The 17,477-nt window shown below is 42.8% G+C and overlaps 1 protein-coding gene across 1 annotated transcript in view; it reads left to right on the forward strand.

Moving 5' to 3' along the window:
• The window catches only part of cdk17 (cyclin dependent kinase 17), a 69,323-nt gene that overhangs the window by 29,103 nt on the left and 22,743 nt on the right, over window positions 1–17,477 (forward strand). The window contains exon 3 of the mRNA XM_054740047.2: window positions 4,203–4,367. Within this exon, the coding sequence (XP_054596022.1) occupies window positions 4,203–4,367 (165 nt within the window). The remainder of the gene's footprint in view (window positions 1–4,202; window positions 4,368–17,477) is intronic.

Genomic DNA, 17,477 nt, shown 5'->3' on the forward strand with positions numbered 1-17,477 from the left:
TCATCCAGATCCGTAGGTTATTGTGGGTCTGAGATCACTTCCAAAGATTCATTCGTTTCTGACTGAACCCGTGGAAATTTGGGCAACAAAAACCGATCCATTTTACCACTAGCTCTACCTTTCACTCGTTCGCAGGTGGAAGATGAGGTCAAAGGTTAACATCAATTTCCTGTTTTGGTTTAAGTTTTTACTATCTATATGATAATTTACTGATTACTTTTGTTTTGTATGTTAAATATTATCACATCCACACATTAAATTAAAATTAAATTGTAAAAAAAAAAATCTAATATTTACTTGGGGGTGCTATGGGGGTGCAGTGACAAATCCAGGGGTAGCTATGGCGCCACCTAGCGCCCCTGTGGCGCCGCCACTGGGTGGGACTAGGCAGCTCAAAAATAACCAACCAGACAAAAGACGGAAATGCCGGCTGTACCACGCGACGCTGTAGTTATTTAGCTGTAGTAAAAAAAAGGCATTCGTCAATGGCGTAAACATCTTTTATTTTTTTAGAAGAAATTCTTTTAGCACTTCTACTTGTGGTTGTAAAGACATTTGAGTCATTTAGGACAGACGAAAGAGCCGCAGCGAACTCCGTTGCTGTCTTAGTTGTTTATGAGAAACAGAAAGTCGCTATGTGTGACATCTGCGACACTGTAGTTTATTAGCTGTAGTCAAAAATTGAGTCTGGCGACAGCGCAAACACCTTTCTTTAGAAGAAAGGCTTTTAGCACTTCTACTTGTTGTTTTAAATAAGTGTCCAAGTCATTTAGAGAGGAAAGAGCCGCAGTGAACTCCGCTTCAGTCGCCGTGTTCAACAAACTCGGCGTTATGGTGTGTGACGTACACTACTCAGCACTAACTGGCTTGATTAGAATTCTCACGGGGTTGGGTTATTTGAATAGGAGAGTTCCCAGACCCTTTCTCTGTGCAGAACTGAACAGAGGAGGAGTCTGGCAGGCCAGACTACAGATTTTAACCATGGGCCCTATAAAAAAAATTGTTTTAAGCCTAGTCTTAAACGTAGACAAGGTGTCTGCCTCACAGACTAAAGCTGGGAGCGGATTCCAAAAGAAAGGAGCCTGATAGTTAAAAGATCTGCATCCCATCCTGTTTTTAGATATTCTGGGAACCACCAGTAAACCTGCAGTCTGAGAGCGAAGTGCTCGGTTAGGAACATATGGAACAATCGGTTCACTGATGTATGATGGTGCTTGATTATTAAGAACTTTATATGCGAGAAGGAGGATCTTAAAATCTATTCTGAATTTAACAGGTAGCCAATGTAGGGAAGCTAAGACTATAACTGTTCAAAAAACTTTGACTTTTAGTTTCACAAGAAAGCATTCAAATGTTTGTAGGCAATCTGTGTCTGATGGACACCAGGGAACCATATGCTTGTGCCTTTTTCCCATCAGGCATTTAAAACTCCCCGTTGAGTTTTCAGTGTCTTGACCAGACTCATGGGAGTTCAGATTAGGAAGCCCTGAAGTGAATGTGTGGAGAAGTTTAGTTCTGTATGTGAGTCAGTAGCAGCTGCAGTGGGCTTCCTCCCAGTCCCTCTGCATCGCTTATGTAACAGGAGCAACAGCAGTGGAGCCACGCACGCATGCACGCACGCACGCACGCGCGCGCGCACACACACACACACACACACACAGTCCTGTATTCATCCATACCTTCAGATGACACTTACATTAGTTTTATAAAGATTAACTCCATCTTTAACGGTAAGTACTCTCTCACTATTCCTAAGCTAGACCAAACTAATTTCATCCAAACACACACACAAAAAAAACATTTTCACCTCAAAATGTATTCATTTGCTTTATGTAACCTGACTTTGAGGCTCAGCAGGAAGAGCGTGTCTTTGTAATGTGAGAAAAAAAGACTCAAGGCCCCTAAACACCAATAAGATCTTCCCACTCGCACAAACAAAACACAGCTTCCTTTAAGAAACCAGATTTCAGTCAGCCAAACACACTTTTCTGGACTCTGCTCAGTTACATAACATTCTGTTTGGTCAGGCTCCCAGCACAGTGTGTTTCTAATGAACTGTTGGCTGCCACTTATAATTGACAGCTTTCAGAATAAATGAACACACACGTCCTTTATGTGCAGCATTTGCCTTTATTCATTTTGGTGATGCTTTTGACTTGGAGTGACTCACAAAAACTCACAGCTCCAGTTGGGGAATCTACATCAACTAGAGGCACTCAGCACTGATGGAGGTCAGAGCTCAGAACTATTATGTTTTTGAAAGCTATGAAACATTAAATGACTCATTTGAAATGCAGGTGAGCTGCAAAACGTTTGCTGACCTGCAGTTCTTGGTGATGGTTCAGTTTGGCTCTGAAAACTCAGATAATATAAATCCGAACTGATCCAGATGCAGCTGACATTATGAATGTAGTAGCTTTGTGATTCATGGTCTGACTCACGTCTGTATAAGGTCATGTTGAATACAAGGGCTTCATTATTCTCAAAGTGCAAAATAATTCTTCCTTCCTACACCTTCTACGTGTGCTTTAGTGCTTTTCATTTCTTTTTGTGGCCAAAGATTAAATGACTCTCCTGAACACTATTAAAGTGGCAGTGTGTAATTTTCCGGGGCTAGAGGCAGTACATACATTCAGGGTATTTTTTCACCATATCACCGTGACGTGAAGCAGAAAGCATGCAACCTCAGTGTGACGCCTCAAACTTTGATTGTCCTTCAGTTAATTCCATCAAGATGCAATGCTCGGGGTCCTGGGCCTGCCGATGACGTCATCATACAACAGAAATACCACTCTGCCAACATATATTGCATCTATTTTTCGATTCTGTTCTTTCACACAGATTTTGGAAAGAGTTTAGCAGTTTTGTTATTAAATTTGTGTTTCGAACTACCTTAATATTTTTGAATGTGGTAACGTCGTAAAGTCGTATATCCAGTCAATCCTCTAGTGTGACGGCATCAACAGGCACAGGACCCCGAGCCAGCCAGAACGAAAATGGCGTCTAATGTGGCATCCCCCAAAGATGCTAGACCCTCACACTATGTACTTTAGAGGTCAACGATAAATATTTTTTCTTTTGCCGACACCAATGCCGGTATGAGGGAGACATGGTCAGCTGATGACCAATATGTACTGCCAATTTTCATGGATGATTTCTTCATTTTCCACATTATTTTAATGCTAAAATGTCACCAGTAACATCTGTTGATGGACAAAATTTCTAGAGCTGAATCCGTTTTCGAACTCTGAATTTAACGAACTGTTAAATCTTGACTTTGTGCACAGCTCAGTGTCAGACACCTAAATAGAGTTAATTTAGGGCTTGGGTTAGAAATTAAATTCTGCAACAGCACTGGGCTGTCCGAGGATTTGCCTGTTTTTAAATTCTGCTTTAGTAAGGAAGAAAATTGACCGATATTGATGTATAAAAAGTTGTAAATATCAACCCAAAATATCTGTCTACCCCTATTTTAGACCCGATATTTATGGTACAAAGCCGCCAAGTATTTCAACAACTGGACATAATTGTATTCATTTTCAGCTACATTTCGAAGGATATTTCCAGAGATTAATATTAAAGTGACGTCTTCTGTATCTGTAACATTTATGTGCTTGATGACAGCTGAAACAAAGTTCAAAGAACGGTTCGGAGCGAAAATGGCTATTTTGTTGCTAATTTGCAGGAAGTATCTAGAAGAAAGTTCTACAGAAAGTAGCAAAGGGTCCTCTGAAATGTAGCTAGCTTTGTCACTAGGTGTTAGGAACAGCGACAAAGACTAAAGCTACTGATAGCAAATGCTACGGGCTATGCCTGAGCGTGAACGCGCATGAAGCAGCCTGCTCGACCCGAGCAGCTCTCTTTTTCTGTTATTTTACAGAAAAACAGGCAATCACAGTAAAAATGCCAGGGCTCATTCTACAGGACCAGGGCATTGCAGGAGAATGTTTGAAGAAGAAATTTATTATTTCTATACATGTTTTGGCTGTGAAACTTCCATAATGCCCCTTTAAAGAAAGTTGTTTTAAAGCATATACCTTATTTCTTTTTTTGTTTGTTTGTTTGAAGAATCATCTGTTCTGTGACCAGCAGAGATGGGAGGATGAAACAAGAGACACTTTGTTGCTTCATGTTTGTGCCTGAAGATTTCAGATTCTCCTCTCTATAAACCAGAATGTTTCATGAGTTCCTCTGTGTTTCAGAGCCCTTCATGAGGAACGGTCGGCCCCCCACCTCTCACAGCATGCACTCCTTTCTGCACCAGTACACCGGCTCCTTCAAGAAACCGCCCTTGCGTCGGCCGCACAGTGTCATTGGTGGAACTCTTGGGTCCTTCATGGCCATGCCACGCAACGGCAGCCGCCTGGGTGAGATTCACATTTACTCACAAACACGTACACTCAAACGGAAGGAAGTGAGTGGTAGAAAAGCAGATGGCATCCGGCATTTGACAGGAAACTGACATTTCCCCGTCCTGCCTCACATTCGTAGAGACGCATTTGACAGAATGACTCGGCATCATTCCCATGGGCCAGCTTGTCTGTTCACCCTCAACCTGGGTATGTTGTTTTTCTGCACATGTGACAGCTGGATGTGGGATTCGGTCGAACATGATGCAGTTTCTTTTGAGAGTTGATTCATCACAGCTGAATCGTCAAATTGAGTCTCTTCTAGAAGAAAAGAGATGACTCCAGGGGTGATGAGAGGATTCAGATATCACGGGTAATAATGTTTACCAGGTATAACTGTGTTTTGAATGTTCAATAAGTCATGGAAGACCACTACCTACTTGTTTTTCTATGTTTTCCTGCACCAGCACACTTTGTTTGAGTCAGTCAGTGTAATTATTTGTACATCTAAATCAAGCTGTAGCAATAATCAAGCTAATAGCATAACCAGCCTTGATCTGAGCACGTCAGTTAGAAATAGAGATTGGCTGATATAGGTTTTTCTGTTGCCAATACCGATGCTGATATATAGGAGACATAGTAGGGCAATGGCCGATATGTACTGCCGATTTTTATGGCCAATATCTAAATGTTTTTCACTTTATTTTCATGCTAAAATGTCACTAACAAGTCAGACGATGCACAAAATTGGTAAACCTTAACTTTGTGCACTTCTCAGTGATGAAGCCAGAGACCTAAATAAAGTTAATTTAGAACAGGGGTCACCAACCTGGTGCCTGCTGACGCCATCGCGCCCCCAGGAGCTTCATGAGATATCCGCAGGCCTTTTCTCTAAATGACACAAGTCTACAATAAACAAAAGAAAAATAATCTGCCACCATTTTTTAATCATAAATGCATTAATACAGATTTGAAAACTACAATGTTCTTTGAAAACAATAACCAATTTTTATACGTGACGTTTAGTTAAACTGATCTATTCCAGTTTAAAGGTCAGTATTGTTTCAACCTGGTAGTCCTTGTACGGATCAGTACCCGTGAATTAGCTCTGGGCTTCAAAAGGTTGGTGACCCCTGATTTAAGGTATTAATTATGCAGATGTTATTACTGAATGGAAAAATACAAGTAAATTAAATTCTGAAACAACTCCGGCTGCCCAAGGATGCGCCTGACTTTAAATCGGCTTTACTAAGGACAACTATCAGCCAATACAATGTATAAACATCTGTAAATATCAGCCTAGTTAGAAAATCAAATCAGTGAGCGAAGCTTGAATTGCTGCTGGAATTCATATCTAATTTTAAGAGGACATTAAACATTTATGCTCTGAAGTATGGTGGGCTTTCTTGCGGTACATAGTAAAAAACTAATTAGACTTTCTCATGCTGTTAAAATAATCTCTTCAACAGGGGTGTCAAATTCAAATTCACACTGGGCCGAAATGAAAATGTGGGACGAAGTCACGGGCCAAACTTAATATTTTTTGAAAAAGTGACGGCAAATTTGCACATTTTCTTTATCAACATATATGCAATTTTGAACCTTTTAATTTGGAAACAAACTTATTTTTGCGTTAACACTGAATGTGGAATAACCAAATTACACACGAGCAAGTCAATTTTAAATAAAACACATCAGTGGTATTCATTACTTGTGGTATATTCAGCATTTTTAAAATGTATTCAGGATTTATGTTTTCTTGTTGTTTATTCATTTTTCTTATTTTTTATTCTCCTTTTTTCCTCCTGTAATAAGTGTCATCACTGCTGTGACATTTAGCTTTTCCCACTGAGGAACAATAAAGGGATTTTCTATTCTATTCATCTATCTGCAGCCTTTCCAGTTCCTGTTTTACTGTAGGTTAAATCTTTTCTCACAGGCCAACAACAAAATAAAAATATAATTTTATCTTGAATGCAAATGCAACATCTCACCTGTTAGCTTTCATGTTTTGGAGCAGAAAAAAAGCATAAAACCAAAATATTTAAAGTTCAGTTTGCTCCACTGATTTACTGTGATGCTCACCTGTTCCAGCCAGATACCTGCATCATGGGGTTGATCTTAGCTGAGGAGGAGACTCCTGTTTTGTTCATCTTCATCATAACAATGACAACATTAGATGACAACAGGTGCTCACATAGGTTTGTGCCGATGAGCATGGAGAGCGTCTGAGCAGCTTGACCACGTTGTTGTGTATCGGGGAGGAAAAATAAAAACTACAGCAGCCACAGAGTCATGTTGATTTGAGCGTGTTGCTGCTCGCTGGAGTTATATCAGCTCTGTCTGGAAGTTAGTTGGAAAACTTTCTCTTTCAGTCGTGAACACATTACTGATCGGTTAAAATCTCCGCTTCTGGGCTTCAACGTCGGCAAATAGCTGAGTAAACTCGGCGCTGAGTGAGAGGAGTGTTTAGTTTTTCCGAGACAGCGGAGCTGCAGACACCGACAGCAGACGATGGAAAAACACAAAGGAGGGGGCGCTTCGGCGCCTCGCTAACTCCGCAAAGCATCATGGGAGTTGTAGTTTTTTTGGTAAAACTGGCCAGCTGGTCAGTTTTAATGCATTTATGATATTTATCTCGCGGGCCACATAAAAATGCTCCATGGGCCACATCTGGCCCGCGGGCGTGTGTCTGACACGTGTTCTAGAATCGGAATGTTACCAACTTCAGAGTCATAAGGCTTCATCCATGTGGATGTCATGAGTTTAAAAGGAAACTTAAAAATCCCCACAATGTATGAGCACAGAGACTTGTAAGTTCAAATCAAGTTTTATTTATAGTAGAGATGTAGGCGATGATAACCCTAACCCTAACTCACAAAAACAATTGTCTCAAAGGCAAAATGTGGCTGATAAGTGGTCTCTGTGTGTTTTTGCTTATCTTTTAGCTCAATATCTCATGATCCACTTGTAACGTAACTAAACCAAACCGCCACTTCCGGTCAGCTCTTATTTTGGCGGGGATGACCCTTCATAAGTTCCGGGTTACATAGTTGTTGCCCTGTTTCTTCCTGGCTGCTGCTGTTCCGGTGACTGGCGTGGTTTTGACCAAAAGGATACTCCGTAATCATTTGCTGACGTGACGATCCTGCCAAGCGATCACCGTAGTGCCTTTAAGCGACCAACTCGACGTTTTTTTTTTTTTGTTGTTGTTTGTTTTGTTTTCCCCCTTGGTCAGAGGCCTGATCGAGACGGGATGGTGAGCCGCCCGACCTCCGCTGCAATGCGGTAGGACTGAACCTTTTACTGAGTCATACCATCAGGAAAATGACCTATCAAAGGTTGAACTGAATGAACTAACCCCCTTGGTTCTGCTCATGTAGAATCGTTGTGTTTGGAAATATTTATCTGCTTATTTATGTGTATTGTATGTTTATTTATGTTGCTGTCATTGTTGTGATTGTTACACCTCACAGAAAACTGCCTGAGCTCAGTCTTAGTAGTTGTGGTTCATTCACACCCCAAGGCTCCTTCTCTGACTCATTTTCTTCTGGTGATTAAGGAAATAGCAGTCACACCTTAGCCCAAGGAGCGTTACATGTGGCGAGCCAGCCAGGAGCCTTGACGTGTGAATGCTGTTGTTTGGTAGATTCATCTGACATACACAGCCATGGACTCTGTTACTACATCCGGCGTGGATACATCACGGTCTGTGATGATTTCAGGTGCACCAAAGCCGATGATGAAATACTTGACTGTTTGCATAGCTACGGTAAAATCAATCGTTATTTTTATGTCAGTGACTCTATGAGTCGTTTTTTTCCAAACCTGATCGTTGACTATGTAGACAAGACAGCTTATACAGCCCTAGAACCGCTTCTGCCATATACGTACACTTCTCGAATCACCGATGACCTTGTGTTTTCCGTAACTGCTTTAACTCGTGAGTGTCCAGTCACAGCAAACATTAGCAGCCATTCCCATAATTACCTAATTGACCTCAAGCAACTCGCAGTTCAAAGTGGAGACCGGTTTGAAGACATCTTAAAGACTGTAATGGCCCAGATCGGTCAACACTTGAATGCTGCAGGAGCAGCTGAGGGTGACAATGACACGGAGGAGGAGGAACAGGATGGAGAAGAGGACCAGGATTGAGAAGAGGAACAAAAGGAAAAGCAGATGAACAAAGCCCGCTCAGTACCCCCCACTGCTGGATCAACAACCCCCGGCTGCTCAGTCTGTTGATGCCCAGCAGGGAGCACGACCCCGTCAAAATCGGACTAGACCACATCCAAGGCTTACGTTATCAACAACTGATCTCACTACCCCACAAGTAAAGGGGGTTGTAGTTGAGCATGTGGTCAGAAACAGTGAAGTGGGTGCCACCACTACATTACGTCTCCGTGCTTTCTCTGGAAGGACCCTGAAGCCCAGTAACAAAGCCGATTATGACGCTTGGCATTCTCAAATTGACCTATTACTTGCTGACCCTAGTCTGTCACCTTTACACATCACCAAACATATTGTGGAGAGCCTTTTGTCTCCCGCTGCCGATGTAGTGCAGGGTCTGAGCCCTAACACATTGCCAACAGTCATTCTATGTGTCCTTGACTCATCCTTAGGGACAGTTCAGGACGGTGAGGAACTGTATGCACAGTACCTAAGTATTTGCGCAGTACCTAAATATTCTTCAAAATCCAGAGGAGCGACCATCCGCTTACCTGCAAAGATTACAGCTCAGTCTCTGTGCTGTTGTGAAGCAAGGAGGTCTTGCAGCTAAGGATTTTGACAAAACATCTCCTCAAGCAGTTTTGTCATGGGTGTTGGGACAATACCATAATAACCAAATTACAACTGGAACAGCAAAGGTCCAAACCCCTTCTTTTTCTGACGTATTGCTGTCGTTAAGAACAGAAGAAGACAGACAGCTTGCTGAGGAGTTGTTGATGAAGAAACACGTTGGCATCTCAAAACAAAAAGCCAACATCCAATCTCAAAGTGCTTGTTGCTGTGGGCACCCCACACCCAACGACGAGCTCAAAGAAATGACAAAACAACTTCAAGCCCTCCAGCAACAAATGTCTAAACTATTGTCAAGGAAAAGCCCAGTCGAACCTAAGCATACTCCACAAAAGGACAAGCCCAGCTGTTTATCTCCTCAGAGAAACACCAAGCACAAACCATGGTACTGTTTTAACTGTGAGGAAGACGGTCTCCTTTCCTCCACATGCACAAATAGAGCTAATCCCAGTCTTGTGGAACAGAAGAAGATGAAGCTACGAAAAATCAACAGACATGGGATGCTAAACAGACATCATTAAACTAGAGACAATTTCTGCGGTGGGACACACAGAAGCTGCTTTTACTAACAGTCTCCAAGAACATGGCACACTCCAGAAAGGTCTGGTAGGAAATAAAAGCACCTGTCAAGTGCTAATCAAAGGAAATTATTTTGACTGCCTTCTTGATTCAGGATTGCAAGTCACTACTGTTCCACATTCTTTCTACAGTAACTACCTTTCTGAGCATGAAATCAAACCAATCCAAGATCTGTTGGAAATAGAGGGAGCAAATGGACAGGCTGTACCTTACTTGGGTTACATAGAGCTTGATATGACCTTTCCTCCTGAACTTCTTGGTTCATCCATAAATGTTGACACACTTGCTCTTGTTGTGCCTGATGTCCAACACTCTTATCAAATGATACTTGTTGGCACCAACACTCTGGATGTTGCTTATAGCAAACGTTGCAAGGATCACCATCACCAGTCTTTTCAGCCGACTGCACCTGGCTATGTCCCAGTTTATAAAATCCCCCAGCAGTGCCATCTCCAGAACCAGGAGGGCCAGTGTGTTTTGGTGACCATGAAATCAGACCAGCCATGTACCATTGCTGTGGGCCAAACAGCTGTCTTTGAGGGAAGTCTGGCTACAAGGCTACTGCATGGAGAGAGGGCAGTTATCCTGGAATATCCCACATTCAGTTCCTTGCCCGGTGGTCTCATGGTTAAAACTTGCCTCGTTGACTAACCTCCAAGCCGGCCATGCTCTTTGCCTGTTGTGAGCAATGAGTCTGATCATGTTATCCATCTTCCAGCATGGGCTGTCATTGCAGAAATCAGTGCTTTTCAGGCGGTTGATCCAAAATGGTCAGGTACCCAGAGCCCAAATCAGTCTACAGAGCCATTGCTGTCATCTCAACTTCAGTGCAACTTTGGGGAATCACCTCTAACCCCAGAATGGAAGGAATGCATCATTGAAAAGCTGAACAGCATATCTGAAGTTTTCGCAAGACATGATCTGGACTTTGGTTGGACCGACAAAGTAAAACATCAAATCAAGTTGTCTGATCCCACCCCTTTTTAACAAAGGCCCAGACCCATTCATCCTCAGGATGTTGCTGCCGTGCGGAAACACCTACAGGGCCTTTTTGATTAAGGGGTAATTAGGGAGTCTGAATTAGGGCTGAAACGATTCCTCGAGTACCTCGAATAATTCGAGTACAAAAAATCCTCGAGTCAAATTCTCTGCCTCGAGGATTCGTTTAATTCATATTTAATTAATTCGTGGCTTTGCAGTCGCCCGTGGTCATGTTTCACCCGGACTGAAATAAGTGACGCACATGCCCACTGGACTGCACACGAGAGTAGCGAATGTAACTTAACTTTCTCTTAAGCCATGGCGGACAACGTGGACCCCGGTGGAGTGCGAAAAAGACAGAAAATGTCAAAGATGTGGGACCATTTTTCACGTCGTTAGGCGGAAAACGTAGTCCAGTATAAATACTGTAAAATGGATTAAGTCTACCACAACACCACATCCTCCGTGCTGCAGCACCTGTAAATGTCACTTCTGCATGCGGACTCGGAGCCTCTACAAGATAATGCTTTTTAGCCTGTTTTTCTATATATTCTGCGGACACTGTGCGACTTTTTCGTTTGTAGCACTCAGTTTCAGCTCACACCGTACGTCTGGTAGCAACACGTCGGACTTAAAATGTGCTAAAAAATAGCAGTTTTTACACAACACGTCGGACTTTTTATTGTGTTATTGATGTCTGTTGTCCCTCAGGATTGCTGCAGGAGAACACGGGTATTTATGAGTGGCGGAGGAAAACGAAAGAAAGTAAATAAATGTTTTGTGACCAGTATAATTTGACAAAACCACGGCAAACATGCTTTCTCGACAATCCTTGTTATTGTGTGAGAAAAAAAGTGTTGAAATTAAAACGGACGTGTGTTAATAGGGAACAGCCGGCGAGCTGTTTGCGCATGCACCGTGAGCGGTTCTGGTTCTGTTTGGGCCGCAGCCGCTCGCAGCGCTACTTCAACAGTTATCCTCCTAGTTTTTGTCTGGCTTGCAGGCTAGCAGATTCTCGCACGAGGGGAAAATCGGCTCAGGTTGTGTACTTATTTTTTGCACAGCCATTTGTTTACTGTGAAGTAAAGTTGAAGTGCTGAAGTTTTGCAAACTAATTTTGAATAAAACTTGAAGAGTAACTGGCAATTGCTTGCTCATTTTAACAGGTCTTTCATAATTATAACATGCTATTTGATATAATGGTTTACAAATACAAAAGGGTAATTTATTAGAGTACTCGATTAATCGAAAAAAATATTCGATAGAGTACTCGATTACAAAAATATTCGATAGCTGCAGCCCTAGTCTGAATCACCTTTTGCTTCTTCCATAGTAATTGCCCGCAAAAAGAACGATAGTTTACGTCTTTGTATAGACTACCGAAAACTCAACCTTCAAACAATGAAAGATGCATACGCCCTGCCTAAACTCGAGAATGCATTCTCTGCTCTTTTTGGATCCCAGTGGTTCACAGTGTCAGACCTCAAATCTGGTTATTACCAGACAGAAATGGAGGAAAGTGATAAACCCAAAACAGCTTTTGTCTGCCCATTAGGTTTCTGGGAGTTCAACCGGATGCCACAAGGGATTACCAATGCACCCAGTACATTCCAATGCCTGATGGAAAAATGCATGGGAGATCTAAACCTAAAAGAAGTCTTATAGGCCTTTTCCACTGACCAAACTGGCATGGAATGGGAAGGACCGGGTCGCTAAATATTTTGTTTCGATTGTTGAACCAGTCCAGGAAACGTACCCGAACCGGTCCAGTAGCGGGCCAGAGCGGGACCCATTCTGTTGTGGGTCCAGAGATTTTTGGTCTGGGCGGAGCCACAGCGTAAAAGGTCCAGAGTCCTCTGATTGGGGGAGAAATTACGTAACTACCCGCGACAATCCCGGGGGATGGAAAGAAGTGAGTCGAGTTCCAGTGTTTGTTTGGCTGTACTCCTTGTGTGTGAAAATGCCTGCAAGTAATAGCTTTTGGTCCAATGCGGAGCTTCAAACGTTCCTCACCATCATCGGAGATAGCAACATTCAGGCCGAGCTGGATGGGATGATAAGAAATGAGAAAGTCTTCAAAGAAGTTTCTCAGCGCATAGCAGCTGAAGGATTCCAGCGCACCTCCGAGCAGTGTTCTGCTAAGCTGAAAAAAATAAAAGCCCACTACAGAAAAGTTAAGGACAGCAATGGCCGTAGTGGGAATGGGCGAAGTACATGGAAGTGGTACGATGTGGTGGACGCTATTTATGGACACAGACCGTCAAACCGAGGCAGCGAAGGAGGCCTGGACTCGGTGGCCAGTATCCTGGAGTCACTCATAAACCCTGTTGGTAAGCATTTCTTTTGTTGTCTTTTTAGCTCTGCAGGCCATTCATTGCAGCACCAAAAACACTGAATAATAGCAGCAGCTATTTAAGAAATGCTCAGCAAGTAAAGGATTTACCCCCTCGTGTTAACTAGCCTTAGCATCCCCTCGTGTTTATATTAACCTTCATTTAGCATTCCCGTGTTTTTTAACACGCTGTTCGCGATATAAGCCTTTCATGTTTAGTTTAAAACATGGGAAATTCGGTTAGCCTTTCACGTTAGCATCTCAGTGTTTTTAGCATCTCATTGTTTTATACAGCTGAGCACCCACAGTGAGGAACAGCGAGCTGATCTAATATTATAAAGATCCCAAAAGTCGTGCCAGCAGTGTTTTTAGCCTAGAGTGGACTTTTAACAAGTATATATTTTTCGAATGAATAAGAATATAACATTAAATTGCAATTAATCTGTATGTCACTGGCGAATTACTGCCATCTAGTGGACACGTTCCAAATGACAAAATGGCCTTAACTCATAGTAATTTTATTAAGTTTACTATATGCTCTTTTGCTGTAAAAATATTGTCCTTTTCTTACTGATTTATTTTGTGATCTTTTTTTACTGACTAATTTTTTGATCTGTGTTTTTCAGACACATCTGAAGCGGAAAACAGTCCCTCTTCAGAGGAACCATCCACTTCCTCAAGTAGCACTCCAGGACCTTCTGTGCCACCATCACCTCTGTCCGTACCTTCTGTGCCACCATCACCTCTGTCCGTGCCTTCTGTGCCACCATCGCCTCGGCCAGTTCCTTCGCCACCACCATCACCTCTGTCCACTACCACTCGAGAGGAACATCTACCATGTCGTCGACGCACAGGTAGTGTCTAACCATTCTAAAAATTGCTTTGTGCATGAACAAAACTGACAAGTTCACAGGAGAACTGACATTTTGTTATCCATATAAACACAAATGTAATTGTCAATGTTGTTGTTTCCAGGTGACCGAAGACGGCGATTGGAAGCACGGACTCAGGTGATATTTGATGAGTTGCAGATCGCAGATGGCAGGCAGATGGACAGAATGGAAGGCATAAGCCGGGAGCAGGTTAACTGGATGCAACAAGACGCAGCAGCAGCAAGGCAACATGAATTACAGATCGCAGAGCGATATTTTGAACATTTGGGTGCCCTAAATGCTGTTCTTGGACTGGTCGCACAAAGAATGGGCAGCTCCTCTGACTTCCTGCCACCACCCAGGCAGTAAGGAGCTGTGTATTTGTCCCGTAATTTTTTTTATCCCACGCCTGTCCTTTTTATCAATAATTTTTCAAAGAAAAACAAGGTGTGCATGAATTGTCTTGAAAACAATTTTGTTCGCAAATTTAAATTTACATAATAAATGTAGATTACATTACAGCCCACCTTAAATATATATTAAAATGGAAAGGTGCAACAGTTTGTTAAAAGTAAAATATTGTACTTTATTAATTTCTGAAAATAAAACAAACATTTCAGTTCAAACTACAGGTTTCCAACAGTTAAGTGTCAAAACAATAAACAAAGTAAATGGAAAGAAAAAACACAAATTGAGGTCAGCGGTTGAAGTGTCGCATCAGAGCTTCACGCACATCACTGCCCTCCTCTGCAACTTCCTGCATATTTGCAACCACTGGTTCATCAGCAGGTGCGTCACATTCTACATATTCCTCCCCATGGCTCTCACAGATATTGTGAAGCACACAACAGGTCAGCACCATGTATTTAAGAAGCTCTACATCACTGTCGTTACTCTTCAGAAGACATCGCCACCTACCCTTTAGCCTCCCAAATGCATTTTCGACCACAACTCTGGCTCTGGACGTTTTCCTGTTGTACGTCTGTTGTTCAGCAGTGAGACGACCGTTGTCTGAAAATGGTTTTAGGAGCCAGTTCTGTAGAGGATAGGCAGAGTCCCCGAGCACATAAAAGCCTACATTTACTCCCTCAATGTTCTTGGTACTAGTTGGGTGCAGTTGTCCATGAGCAACCAAGTCCCAAAATGTGGACAATCGCAGCACACGGGCATGCTACCTGGCTGACCTGCATTAACATTCCAGAACATGCCTCTGCCATCCACAATGCCCTGGAGGATTATGGAATGCCAACCTTTCCTATTGAAGTAATCTGTGTGGAATCCCTGTGGTGAGATTATTGGGATATGGGAACCATCGATGGCACCCACACACTGAGGAACCCCCCACCTGGTCTCAAAATAGTCAGCCATTTCCTGTAGCTTTTGCAGAGTTGGAAAAGCAATAACCTCGGCAAGCAAGATTTTACAGACAGCCTTACAGAAGTCCTGCACATCCGGCACACAGAGGTCGTGCTGACACCAAAAAGAAGCCCGATGCTCCTGTATTCACTGTTAGTTGCAAGCTTCCACAGTGCAATTGCAACTCTTTTCCTGAGTGGAACGCAGACTCTGAAGTTGGTGTTCCTCTTCTGCATGGCTGGACGGAGCTTGGAACAAAGATATGAAAAGGTCTCTTCTGACATTCTGAAATGAGCTATCCAATCTGACGGAGTGAAGTTTGGCATGGTCACATCCCAGAAGGCACTGGCACGGCTGAAGGCCCACACAGTTGGTTGCCGTCGCTGATTCAAAAGAGCCAACTAAAAAAAAAAACAGTCATAACACAGTAAAAGTAAAAAGAATAGTGCTGTGAAAAAGATTGAAACAGTATGGTTATAGACATAAAGTTCACATCAATAGAATTTGTTAAGGTTAAAATAACAGCTGTTCTTTATGGCGCTACCAGTGACTGGCTATGTTTTGTTCACTTTATAAAATGCACAAATGTGGTATTGCTTGTAATTACCTATATAATTAATTATAATAATTTCAGTACAGCTGCACAACTTATCTATGACATGCCCAGGAAGTAAAGAGTGAAGGATTCAGGCCCTCGTGTTGACTAGCATCACCATGAGTGCAGAAGCTGTTTGAAACTTAGTTAGGTGTTGGCCTCTCGTGTTTAGCATGTCTTAAATGACCAATATGCAACCAAACCATTTGATTTTGGTGCTTTTTTTTGTTTTTCTTTTTTGATAGTTGCCCTAGACACCCCCTCAGAGATTATAATGACATGTATTACAGCATTAGAAGTTACTTACCACCTGGCGCCTCCGTCTTTGTCTCAACAGTAGAAAGTTATGCCTCGTGTCCGATATTAATTTCAGAAAGCGTCATCGCCTTTCAGCTGCCCTCCTCCTCGATGCGCACAGCATAGCTCTAAACGTTATCGTGATGTGGGTGTAAAGAATATACCAAACACCAAAAACAGAAAGAACGCGCTGCTGACTGGACTCCATTGTTGTTGTGTTTTGGCGCGATCTCGTCGCGCTGTGTGACGTTAAGGCACACATCGCGCGTGACGCATTACGCTACCCCGCCTAGTAACTGGAGCCTGGAATGTGATAGAAACGCTTGCCAGAAAACTTCTAGACCCATACCGGTACATACCGGTCCATAATACTCAGACCTGACCGTCCCAGACCAGGCGATGGAAAAGAGCTATTAGTGTTTATTGATGACCTGATAGTTTTTGCACCAACTCTTGAGGAACATGAAACCCGCTTGATGAATGTCCTCAACAAACTAAAAGAATATGGTTTGAAACTATTGATTGAAAAGTGTATGTTCTGTCAAATGTCCGTGAAGTACCTGGGCCATGTGGTGTCTCAAAACGGTGTAGAAACAGACCCTGATAAGGTTTCCACTCTCACCTCTTGGCCTGTGCCTAAAAATCTGAGGGAGTTGCAGTCTTTCCTCAGATTTGCTGTGTACCACAGACGGTTCATCCAGGGATATTCAGCTATAGTCAAGCCCTTGCATGACCTTGCTGCAGGATATCCACCTTCTCAAAAGAAACTGAAACGATCCGCAAAGCCGACGGAGTACCTCAACCCCAAGGACCTGTTGGGAGGGTGTTGGACACCAACATGCCAGCAAGCTTTTAATAATGTCATTGACAAACTGACTTCTGCCCCTGTTTGGGCATTTGCTGATCCAAAACTGCCATACACTTTCCACACTGATGCGAGTACCACTGGTCTTGGTGCAGTGCTGTATCAGGAACAGGACGGAAAGAACATAGTAGCATATGCCAGCAAAGGTGTCTCCCGGAGTGAGTCCATGTACCCCGCCCATAAGTTGGAGTTTCTTGCCTTAAAATGGGCAGTGGCTGAAAAGTTCAACGACTATCTTTACGGTGCCCAATTCACAGTTGACACAGACAGCAATCCATTAACGTACCTATTGTCCTCAGCAAAGCTTGACGCTACCAGCTACCGTTGGCTTTCAGCGTTGTCCATTTTCACGTTTCAGTTAGTCTACAGAGCTGGAAAACAGAATTCCGATGCTGATGGGTTGTCTCGTCGACCGCGTGGAGAGTTGTTTGACGATCCTCTCTCCAGGAAA

The sequence above is a fragment of the Nothobranchius furzeri genome, chromosome 1 (genome assembly GCF_043380555.1).
Source record: "Nothobranchius furzeri strain GRZ-AD chromosome 1, NfurGRZ-RIMD1, whole genome shotgun sequence".
Classification (NCBI taxonomy): domain Eukaryota; kingdom Metazoa; phylum Chordata; class Actinopteri; order Cyprinodontiformes; family Nothobranchiidae; genus Nothobranchius; species Nothobranchius furzeri.